The sequence below is a fragment of the Notolepis coatsorum genome (genome assembly GCF_963971535.1).
Source record: "Notolepis coatsorum genome assembly, chromosome: 9".
Taxonomy (NCBI): Eukaryota; Metazoa; Chordata; class Actinopteri; order Aulopiformes; family Paralepididae; genus Notolepis; species Notolepis coatsorum.
In genome coordinates, this window is record NC_140173.1 from 65503752 (window position 1) to 65515873 (window position 12122).

Sequence of the window (12122 nt, forward strand, 5' to 3'; positions counted from 1 at the left end):
CCACCAAGATATAGAAAAGACACAAAAGTATGCACTGTCGTTTAGATTTGACAGTTATTGAGAGTTAATGAGTTTGAATATGTCCTCCAGTGATGTCATTGGAGGAAACTGAAGGCTTGTGGTGAGTTAATTACGGCTCAAAGAAATGATCTCGATGCAGAAACAGCAGCAGGGATCCATCGTCTGAGTGAGCTGTGATTAACACCAGGATTCAGTCTGATGACATCACTGGGGGAGAGTCAACAGGGTCAACAGTTTGGGGATGTGTGGGATTATGTAAAAAATGTATGAATAGTTTTTGGGCCAAGTGCCCAGTCCATGTCTTCCCCAGAGGGAGGAGCCTAAAGTCTCCAGCATTGTATTCCCCATGAATTCAAACCTCGACAAACGGGTTCAATGCGAAAGACTATTTTGGACCATTTTGTTAAAAAAAAAAAAAAAAAAATTGGCATCTAGAAATTGTGTCTCTCCTGATTGAATATTGTCTTTATGTGCAAAAGCTTTTTCACACCATGGCAGCATCTGAAATGAAGCAGATAATCTTCAGTGACCTTCACGTTCCTAATCAAAACACACAATAAAAAAGCAACAAGCATGGTTCAAAGTTTGGAAACCTTTTTATTTCCATATTACATTTTTGGTTTTCTTTTTTAAAGTTTCTTTCGTAAGTGCATAGCCTAAGTCCTTTGTGAGTTTCAAAACTGTCGTTAAAATGAGGATGGTGTTGGAACTGCGTGTTTTAAAGTAGTCTATGAAATGCCCCCCAAGAGGAAATTGTGTCAGGCGTTGCCATGCAGCCACAGTGGCGGTCACACTGCATTCAGAAGATCAACGAGGACAGACAACAGAGCAGACAGTATGGCAAACAGGTGATGCTGCGATGGGGCTGAATAAATCCTGACTCTGTTTACATAAGAAAAGCAGTGGATGAGTATGAAAGACAAACATGGAAGAAATGGTAGGGAAACCCAGACAAGTAGATTCTCTGTGATATAGTTGAAGTTTCCCGCTCTCTCGCTCTCCACTCTGGCATACAGACATTTAAGTGAGGAAAAACCACAGATGAGCCTAAGAGAGACTTCCTGACAGAAACGCTGTATGGTAAAACAAGGCAGCTAATAAATCCATGTTGCAGGTAAACCTTTCATTTTGTTCTTCTAAGCAAGGCATAACAACCCTACTCCCCCGCTACTAGAAAGTCAAGGGTCGTCCTCGCACCTGATGTCAGCCTTGCTGTCCGTAGTGTTGCTCCCGGGCTCCTTCCGGTGTTCTGCCTTGGCAAATGAGAATTGCGCCTGGCCTTTCTGGGGCGTGGTGGGGTCCTCCGGCAGGAACTCCACGATGTGCGGGCTGTCCTCGTGGCGCCGCACGTAGCCCTTGCTGATGACGTGCATGATGCACGACAGGACGTCCGTGGTGCAGCAGCTGAAGCGCACGGAGCCCTGCGAGCGCCACGCCTCCTGCTTCTGGCACGAGTCCAACACCTGAGGACCAGAGGGGGGAGAGATAGCGTTCATGTCAATATTTGATTTAGGTTATGTGTATCAGTTGACTGTGAATAACACCATGCTGAAATTGACCAGACCTGAAAAATCTAAGCAAATGAATAAATGGAAGATGATTAAACAGAAGGTTTTGTAGATACAGTACTGAATTCTGCCAATCCGGACACATGCCATTTGAAATATGATAATAGAATATAGAATATCAGGCCTAAAATGGTTATGCGATTAAAATGAGATTAATTCATTACAAATCCTGTAATTAATTAGATCAATTTTTTTAATCGCCTGACAGCACTAATTTTATTACAAAAATGTAAAGCAACACAAACGGTTAACGAAGTGTTCTGTGTAGAGGCCCAAGGCTTACATCTCTGACAGATTACAAAAATACAAAATAATTATTAAATAAACAAACATGACTTTAAATAAATGTAACTCACATCTTGGTACGTAATACAGATACAGTAATGAAAGAAATGATAAATGAAAATACAATAAACAAACGGAGCCCTCCCAGTAACCCACCCCCCTGACTCCCCCCCCCGGACACCCCCCTCAAATCATTAGAATAAACGTGTGCATGAAGAGGTAGTGTGTCATCAAATCATTAGAATAAACATGTGCATGAAGAGGTAGTGTGTCATCAAATCATTAGAATAAACGTGCATGAAGAGGTAGTGTGTCATCAAATCATTAGAATAAACGTGTGCATGAAGAGGTAGTGTGTCATCAAATCATTAGAATAAACGTGTGCATGAAGAGGTAGTGTGTCATCAAATCATTAGAATAAACGTGTGCATGAAGAGGTAGTGTGTCATCAAATCATTAGAATAAACGTGTGCATGAAGAGGTCATCAAATCATTAAAGTGTAACTTTAACTTCACAACTCTGCTCAGTCTAAAATAGCTCCATTCTACACATATTTAAGATTTGACTGGAAACCCAAAGAGGAACCAGGCCTCAAGTCACACAAGTGCATAAACTTAGAACCAGGAATACTTTAGTGAGTAATATTGAAAGAATGTATTTGGAGAATTACGAGTAAGAACTTTTTGAAGGTACTAAGTTTGCAAATTCAGCAATAGAACTTCAGCAATAGTACATAGAAACACAAAGCTGGCTTGACAATGCGATGAGACCAAATCTGAAAGACACATTTTTTATCAACCCCCCCAAAAAGAAAAAAATATCTGCACTCCCACTGGCCTCCACGCCTGGGATACCCTGGATGTGCTCCTCCTTTCCACCTCCTCCTGTACCAGGAAGCCTCACCTTAAACACCAGGTTGTCTATGTGCATCTCCTTCTCCTCCTTCATGATCTGGACGATGCGGCAGTAGATGTAGTTCCTCTTGCGCTCCAGGGTGCGGGCCGCGTCCTCGTCCACGTTCAGGTAGGTCTGTTTGGGCAGGAGGTAGCAGTAGCTCTGGCCGCTGTCTGAACTGTGAGCCAGTGAGAGCGTGTTCAACCTCAGGACGCCTAGAAAGAGAAAGAGAGAGGGAGACAGAGAGAGACAGAGATAGAGAGAGAGACAGAGATAGAGACAGACAGACGGAGAGAGAGGGAGACAGAGAGAGAAAGGAGCAAAACCTTTAGTTCAGGGCCAACTGTACAAGCAGCATAAGGCTCACTGATCCACAGCTGTTACACTAATGTTACATATGACAGCCGGTAAAATGAATGTTGGCGGAGATGAGCTTAAGCCACTATGTACAGACAGGCGGACGGAGACTCACCCTGAGTGATATCCCCAGGTAGACTTGGAGTGAGGATGCCTTTCTGCGTGGTGAGGGGAGCCAGAGCGTGGGCTAGCACCGTTAGGGAGAGACCCGTAGACTGCTGGAGGGTCTGCACAGACACATCCTGGAAGGACACAAGTGGTTGAGTATCTAATGTAAAGAATCACCAGAGTCAGAACAGAGAGACTCAGGCTCAGCTTCTTCCTCCAGGCCATCAGAACATTGATCTCTAGACACACAAGCACACATGAACACACACACACCACACATCTGCACTCTATCACACACAAACACACCACAGGTCACTTTAATCACATGAGAAGAGGACACTTTGCCGCCCAACCACGAGTTTATACGGGTTTCGATTCCACCTGTTGTGGACCAGAGCCACGTATATAGCCGTGGCAAGTTGTTATTGTTTTATTCCATATTAATAACCGAATCAACATCCCCCACCGACTCTGCAGATTTAACCGCCTCTGTGATTTCGGCAACATGCAATACCGGCCAGATCCTCTTAGGGGCGCCATCGCTCCACTGCAGTATCATTGAGGGCGAATGGGAAAAAAAATTCTTTTACTGTCTATGGGCGTTTCATATTAGCCTGATCCCAAACAAAGGGCCTGCACTGTTGTTCACGTTTCGATTCGCTAATTTCAGCCTGGAATAATGGGATTTATGATCGGCCAATGGACATATCGATCTACCAGATGCCGATCGATAAGGGCGAAATGCTGCCGGCTATCACATGGGCTGACGGTAAGACATTATTAACCTAAATTATAGCCGGATTGGAGCTTGTTGTGAAACGCAAGCAATCGATCAGTGAATGTGGCTACTTGCACGGACACTCTATTGCTAATCAATAATACTAATTGGCGTCCCCCGCCGCCCCCATTTCATCCATAGATGCTCTGTAATAGTCCGGATGATAAGCAGTTTGTTTTATTTCATTAGAATTTATACAACAGAAATGCCGTTCAATATAACGTTAGTAGCCTTTAGCGCTATAACTAGCTTCCCAGAAAATATATTAGACGAAAAGTGCGATAAACCTTATATTCACGGCGCTATAAAATGACAACCAAACGATGGATTTTTTTTCTTCTTTAAGCACTATAATGTCTTGTGTATGTATGTGATGAATAAACCTCTTGAATCTTGAGTCTACAGTCCCAAACAATCTACAACTTTCATGGCTATGCGCGTCACTAAACCCCTTTACTTGTTGATGAGACACTGATCGATGACCGATTAATTCACTGATTGTATTATGGTGATAATGACCCATCAATCGTGTTCTCTGCATTAAAATAATCAGAGACCACTCTCATCCAGGTAATGCACTGTTTTCCCCCCTCCCTTCTAGAAGAATGTTTAACCTCTAATTACTAATGCCAAAGCTTCTTTCTTTCACCATAGGATCGAGGCCTCTGCCAAGAATCTTCGCAAACTGCATGCTACCATGTCCTCCCTCCTCACTCCCCCCCCACCCCATCCTCCCTCATCTTTTTCTGCCGAAGACTTTGCGATCTTCTTTGAGGAAAAAGTGGAGAACATCCGCAGCTCCTTCTCCCAACCCCCACCCATTCCAAACGCTGAATCGAGAACCTCATCCTTCACTCTGTCATCTTTCTCTCCCATTACAGAAGCCGAGACCCTGACACTGGTAACGTCGAACCGTCCGACTACATGCCAGCTGGACCAGCTACCCTCCCCACTCCTCCAGACCATAGCACCGGACATCCTCCCATTCCTAACTGCAACCATCAACTCCTCACTCAACTCGGGGGTGGTCCCCACCTCCCTAAAACAAGCCAGAGTCACGCCCCTCATAAAAAAAACAACCCTGAACCCCACCGTCATAGCCAACTATCGTCCTGTCTCTCTTCTCTCCTTTCTTTCTAAAACACTTGAACGTGCTGTATCCAACCAACTTACTGCTTATCTCTTACAGAATGACCTCCTAGACCCCAATCAGTCTGGCTTCCGGACTGGCCACTCCACAGAAACGGCCCTCATTGCGGTCACAGAGGCACTTCACTTAGCAAAAGCGAAAGGCCTCTCCTCTGTCCTGATTCTCCTAGATCTATCTGCAGCCTTCGACACAGTCAACCATCAGATCCTCCTCGCGGCCCTCGCAGGAATGGGAGTGGCTGGATCTGCGCTGACATGGCTGACATCATACCTCAACGACCGCTCCTACCAAGTGTCATGGAGAGGGACTCTGTCGGCCACCCGCCCCCTCCGGACGGGTGTCCCCCAGGGCTCGGTCCTAGGACCCCTTCTCTTCTCCCTCTACACTAAATCACTGGGTAACATTATCACGTCTCATGGCTTCTCATATCATTGTTATGCCGATGATACTCAACTCTTCCTCTCCTTCCCTCCCTCCCTCAGATATCCACGTCTCTGAGCGGATCTCGGCCTGTCTGTCCGACATCTCCGCCTGGATGACAACCAACCACCTCAAACTGAACCTAAGCAAAACAGAATTGCTCCACCTGCCGGCCAAATCCTCCCCCCTGACCGACCTCTCCATCACAGTCGAAAATGCAGCTGTGACCGCGTCCCCGACCGCCAAGAACCTTGGTGTTGTCCTCGACGACCAGTTGAACTTCTATGCTCACATCGCAGCGACAACCAGAACCTGCAGATTCCTCCTGAGCAACGTCAGAAGGATACGCCCCTTCCTGACAAAAGAAGCCACCCAACTCCTCGTCCAATCAACAGTCATCTCCCGCCTCGACTACTGCAACGCACTGCTAGCTGGCCTCCCGGCCACTGCCACCAAGCCTCTTCAACTCATTCAAAACGCAGCGGCCCGCCTGATCTCAAACCTACCGAAGTCGGCCCATGTCACCCCACTTCTTAGGGACCTGCACTGGCTCCCCATTGCTGCACGTATCCACTTCAAGGCCCTCGACCTAGCATACCGTGCGGCAAAGGGAACCGCTCCCGCCTACCTCCGGTCAATGGTCTCTAACTACACACCCTCAAGACCCCTACGCTCTGCATCTTCTGGCCGCCTCAGACCTACTCCTATCCAAGCTCCCGGAGGGTCATCAAAGAGAAGCCGCCTATTCTCAGTCCTTGCCCCACAATGGTGGAATGAACTACCCATCCCAGTTAGGACAGCCGAATCCTGTCCAATCTTTCGCCGTCGACTAAAGACTCACTTCTTCAACCATTATCTGAAATGATTTATAAAAAAAAAAAAAAAAAAAAAAAAAAAAACTAACCCTGACTAACCTTACTGTCATGCACTTGTCCTAATAAACTAACCTACACTGTAACACGCAACACTTGATGAACATTGTTACTCAGCTGATAGAGTTGTACCCTTCTTGCTGTCTTGTCGTACAGAACTTGTAAGTCGCTTTGGATAAAAGCGTCAGCTAAATGACTAAATGTAAATGTAAAATGTAAATGTGTCCGGTACCAGACCCAAGCCATAAATCCATCTCTACAGACTGTATGAATAAAAGTTGCGTTTTGTTTTTCAAATGTAGCCAAGATTAAAGACCCTAACCATGTCACAACAGCAGTCATTAGGGATGTCCCGATCAAGTTTTTTTGCTCCCGATCCGATCCCGATCATGTGATTTTGAGTATCTACAGATACCGATATTTCCCAATCCGATAAAATAATTTTTTTTTTTTTATTCAACAAACATGACCATGTTCATATCTTAAACTCATACTGAGGCCTTAGTTTTGGTTTTAAATTGCATATCATCATTAATTTATTTATTGTCACACAGAGCAGAAGAATTTTGCCAAAACAAACCAATAGTATCCAGCTGCAGAACGGCAGACCAGTCACACTCTCAGACCCAAACGCATTTCCTTTGATTTAATTATACATCAAATGATTTATGTCAAGGATTGCAATGCCTCGCTTGAATGAAGTTAACTTTTCACCTGGATAACGTCAACATTCAGGGTGAATGTAATGTGAGAAATTGGGATAAAAAAAAATAAAAATACAAAAAATTATTTGGGTCAGACTGTGGCTGGTCTGCCGTTCTGCAGCTGGATACTATTGGTTTGTTTTGGCAAAATTCTTCTGCTCTGTGTAAATGAATGATGATATGCAATTTAAAACCAAAACTAAGGCCTCAGTATGAGTTTAAGACGTGAACATGGTCATGTTTGTTGAATAAAAAAAAAAAGTAAAAAAAAAAAAGAAAAAAGAAGAAAAGATCCCGATCTTCGGAAAATCACGTGATCGGCCCTGATCCCGATCACGTGATCGGATCGGGACATCCCTAGCAGTCAGTGTATATTTTCAGCAATACGTTAGTTCACTAATAACACCAAGCTATTGGTAAACAATGTGTTTTTGAAATGCATTCTATAAGCGATTATCCGCCATTTTTAATCTGCGCCGCAATTCTGTTTGTAGTCGAGACCTTGAGCTTTGAATGAGCATTGACATTTAAAAAAAACTACATTACCCAGCTCATGCCAGCTTCCTGCAAGCAAATTACTTGTGGATGTTTTCGGGATTATCAATCACAAAACTGAACGTTATTGGCATAAATTAGAATGCAGTTCGTTTTTCTACCTTTCTGTGAACGTTTCGCAAAAATCCACATTGCAAACAGATTCAAAATGGCGGAGCAGTTTCCATTATAAAGAAATAACTGTACTTACAATAGATTTCATTCACGGTTATTGCTGCACGCCTGGTGATACTAAATCCAAATTGAACTCTGCCATTGGATTTGGCCAGATCCATAGATGCGCGACTTGGCTATAATAAGGTCATTTATAGGCCTGATATTCTATATTCTTTTTTTTTGGTCCACATTTTCTCCTTATTTTCTATTTTTCTCCCATCCCAATTTCGTGTTTCCAATTCTCCCCTCCCCTGTCTTGAACGTTGCTCGACTATGCCCCCCACTGGTCGGTTGTATGGAGGATAGAAGCCTTGCATCACGTGTCCCCTCCGGTACACGAGGAGGCAGCCTGTCACATCTTTTCACCTGCCAGCGCGGACTCTGTGGCGATGAGTAACGCGTGGGAGGCTCACGCTGCCCCCCCGCTACTTCCTGCTTCCGCTGTGCAGGCGTCCCCCAACCAACCTGTAGGAGTAGCTGTCCACAACGTCCAAATTACCACCCACCGGCTTTCCCACCGTCTAACACTAGCCAACTGTGTTAGTATGAACGACCGGCCAGCCGGTAGCAACGCCGAGAGCTGGGCTCGAACCCAGCGTCTCCTGCGTTAGTGGCGAGCGCCTTGCCCACTGCGCCAATCAGCCGCCCCGTGTATGTCTGAGTATTTAGTTTATTATGTATGTGTAGTATGTCTATGAGTACCGTAATTCCTCTAATAGTAACCCCGGCTTGTATTTGTTTCAACTGTAGCGGATACCAGCCTTGTATTAGGAGGAGGCATGTATAAGAGAGAGGCCTATATTTCTAATTTTCAAACAGATCATAATGAATAAATCAACATTTTGTGTCAGTTTGAACCCAGTAAAATGTACTGGGTTCATTTATTGAAACCAAGTACTGTATGAAATACGGTAGTAAACAGTGCAATTACAGGTGGTCAAAAAAAGTTAAATAAAGTAAAATAGTGCAATCACAATACTGGTATAATAATAATAACTTCGTTTTATACAATTCTGAGGTAGGCTTACTCTCTTGGTAAACATCAACACCATACCATTATATGGTATTTACTGCACAGCCAGGCCAGCATATAACAACAATAACAAAATATATTGCCTATGGTAAATACGTTGAGGGAAATACCGTAATTCCTCTAATATACATGAAACCCGGCTTGTATTAGAAGGACGGCTTATAATTGCTTAGCTCAACAGCGCACCTGGTCATTAATAGAGACCCGGTTTTTAATTGAATACCGGTTACTATTAGAGGAATTACGGTATTTAGTTTATTATGTATGTGTAGTATGTCTATGAGTATTTAGTTTATTATGTATCTGTATGTCTGAGTATTTAGTTTATTAGATTACTTTGTGTATTCGTTCCACGTCTATGCTGATGAGTATTTATTGCACTGTTATGTGTATGATTGTTGTTAACCTGTGAACTCACTAAGACAAATCAATGTTCCATGAATCTTAACGTTACCTCTTGATGGTTGAAGTGTAGCAGGATGTACATCTGAAGGGTGGATACGTAGAGGGTGCAGGAGCCGTACTGGAGCTCAGCGTGGCCCAGCCACGTCCACTGTAGACGCCTGGGTTTACTGTGACTCAGACCATACATGCACTGACCTGTGCACACACACACAGACACACAGACACACACACACACAGAATGTCAAAATACGCAGGTTAGTGAATAGGTAAGAGACCGCAGTAAATTAACTTAAAAAATATTAAAAGGTGAGTGAACTATGACAAGCGGAGGTGACGGGAGACTCTGGGTACTGACTGTGAGTGTAGAAGTCTGTGAACTCGGCCAGGTAGGAGCAGAGGTGCTGGGGGAAGTGCCTGGAGGGGTCCTCCAGGTAGCAGGGCGAGGAGACGGCCCAGCAGCGAGGAGACAAAACCAACACCCTCACGTCGCTCTCCTCCTCGGGCTCCGACAACTCCTCCTCCATCATCTGCACACGACAGCCAGCGGGCAAACTTAATAATATTATAAATATTATTGCTCCTGGCGACAGGGGCGTCTTCCACGATCACCTTCCAATCCAAGACGAGCCACATGCAGGCTAGTGAATGTATTGAATGTGCTGGTTGGTTAAAGCAGGCTAGTGAGTGTATTGAATGTGCTGGTTGGTTAAAGCAGGCTAGTGAATGTATTAAATGTGCTGGTTAGTTAAACCAGGCTAGTGAATGTATTGAATGTGCTGGTTGGTTAAAGCAGGCTAGTGAATGTATTAAATGTGCTGGTTAGTTAAACCAGGCTAGTGAATGTATTGAATGTGCTGGTTGGTTAAAGCAGGCTAGTGAATGTATTGAATGTGCTGGTTGGTTAAAGCAGGCTAGTGAGTGTATTGAATGTGCTGGTTGGTTAAAGCAGGCTAGTGAATGTATTGAATGTGCTGGTTGGTTAAAGCAAGCTAGTGATTGTATTGAATGTGCTGGTTGGTTAAAGCAGGCTAGTGAGTGTATTGAATGTGCTGGTTGGTTAAAGCAGGCTAGTGAATGTATTGAATGTGCTGGTTGGTTAAAGCAGGCTAGTGAATGTATTGAATGTGCTGGTTGGTTAAAGCAGGCTAGTGAATGTATTAAATGTGCTGGTTAGTTAAACCAGGCTAGTGAATGTATTGAATGTGCTGGTTGGTTAAAGCAGGCTAGTGAATGTATTGAATGTGCTGGTTGGTTAAAGCAGGCTAGTGAATGTATTAAATGTGCTGGTTAGTTAAACCAGGCTAGTGAATGTATTGAATGTGCTGGTTGGTTAAAGCAGGCTAGTGAATGTATTAAATGTGCTGGTTAGTTAAACCAGGCTAGTGAATGTATTGAATGTGCTGGTTGGTTAAAGCAGGCTAGTGAATGTATTGAATGTGCTGGTTGGTTAAAGCAGGCGAGTGAATGTATTGAATGTGCTGGTTGGTTAAAGCAGGCTAGTGAATGTATTGAATGTGCTGGTTGGTTAAAGCAGGCTAGTGAATGTATTGAATGTGCTGGTTGGTTAAAGCAAGCTAGTGATTGTATTGAATGTGCTGGTTGGTTAAAGCAGGCTAGTGAATGTATTAAATGTGCTGGTTAGTTAAAGCAGGATAGTGAATGTATTGAATGTGCTGGTTAGTTAAACCAGGCTAGTGAATGTATTGAATGTGCTGGTTGGTTAAAGCAGGCTAGTGAATGTATTAAATGTGCTGGTTGGTTAAAGCAGGCTAGTGAATGTATTGAATGTGCTGGTTGGTTAAAGCAAGCTAGTGAATGTATTGTATGTACTGACCTCCTGGGTGTCGTCCTGCAGGCTAGTGAGTGTGTTGTATGTACTGACCTCCTGGGTGTCGTCCTGCAGGCTAGTGAGTGTGTTGTATGTACTGACCTCCTGGGTGTCGTCCTGCAGGCTAGTGAGTGTGTTGTATGTACTGACCTCCTGGTTGTCGTCCTGCAGGCTAGTGAGTGTGTTGTATGTACTGACCTCCTGGGTGTCGTCTTGCAGACTAGTGAGTGTGTTGTATGTACTGACCTCCTGGTTGTCGTCCTGCAGGCTCTTGTCCAGCTGCTGTAGGCGGTACAGGTGGAACTCCTGCTGGAGCTCGTCAGACTCGCTGAGGTTCTTCAGCATCTGCTGGGGGAAGCGGTTGGGGAAGCAGGTGCCGATCTGCTCAATCACAGCTGTCTCCAGCCACACCTTGGCCTGGCCCAGCAGCCGGTCCCCAAGGTAGTACCTGGACAGACCCACGGGAAGGGAGAAGGAAGGGAGAGGCAGAGACGGGACAGGAAGAAGGCAGGGGAAGGGAGAGACAGAGAGGGGAAAGAAAGGAGGCAGAGGAAGGGAGAGGCAGAGGGGACAGAAAGAAGGCAGAGGAAGAGAGGGGACAGAAAGAAGGCAGAGGAAGGGAGAGGCAGAGAGGGGACAGAAAGAAGGCAGAGGCAGAGAGGGGACAGCAAGAAGGGAGAGGCAGAGGGGACAGCAAGAAGGGAGAGGCAGAGAGAGGCAGAGAGGGGACAGCAAGAAGAGAGAGGCAGAGAGGGGACAGAAAGAAGGCAGAGGAAGGGAGAGGCAGAGAGGGGACAGCAAGAAGGCAGAGGAAGGGAGAGGCAGAGAGGGGACAGCAAGAAGGGAGAGGCAGAGAGGGGACAGCAAGAAGAGAGAGGCAGAGAGGGGACAGAAAGAAGGCAGAGGAAGGGAGAGGCAGAGAGGGGACAGCAAGAAGGGAGAGGAAGGGAGAGGCAGAGAGGGGACAGAAAGAAGGCAGAGGAAGGG

The 12122-nt window shown here is 45.1% G+C and overlaps 1 protein-coding gene across 4 annotated transcripts in view; it reads right to left on the bottom strand.

Annotated features, from left to right (window-relative positions):
• Positions 1-12122, bottom strand: part of cul9 (cullin 9) — a 288372-nt gene that overhangs the window by 33856 nt on the left and 242394 nt on the right. For all 4 annotated transcript variants that reach the window (XM_084320985.1, XM_084320984.1, XM_084320983.1 and 1 more), the window contains 6 exons: positions 11382-11583; positions 9663-9834; positions 9357-9502; positions 3242-3368; positions 2779-2984; positions 1219-1484 (listed from right to left, as the gene is read on the bottom strand). In XM_084320985.1, coding sequence (XP_084177111.1) covers positions 1219-1484; positions 2779-2984; positions 3242-3368; positions 9357-9502; positions 9663-9834; positions 11382-11583 — 1119 coding nt within the window. The remainder of the gene's footprint in view (positions 1-1218; positions 1485-2778; positions 2985-3241; positions 3369-9356; positions 9503-9662; positions 9835-11381; positions 11584-12122) is intronic.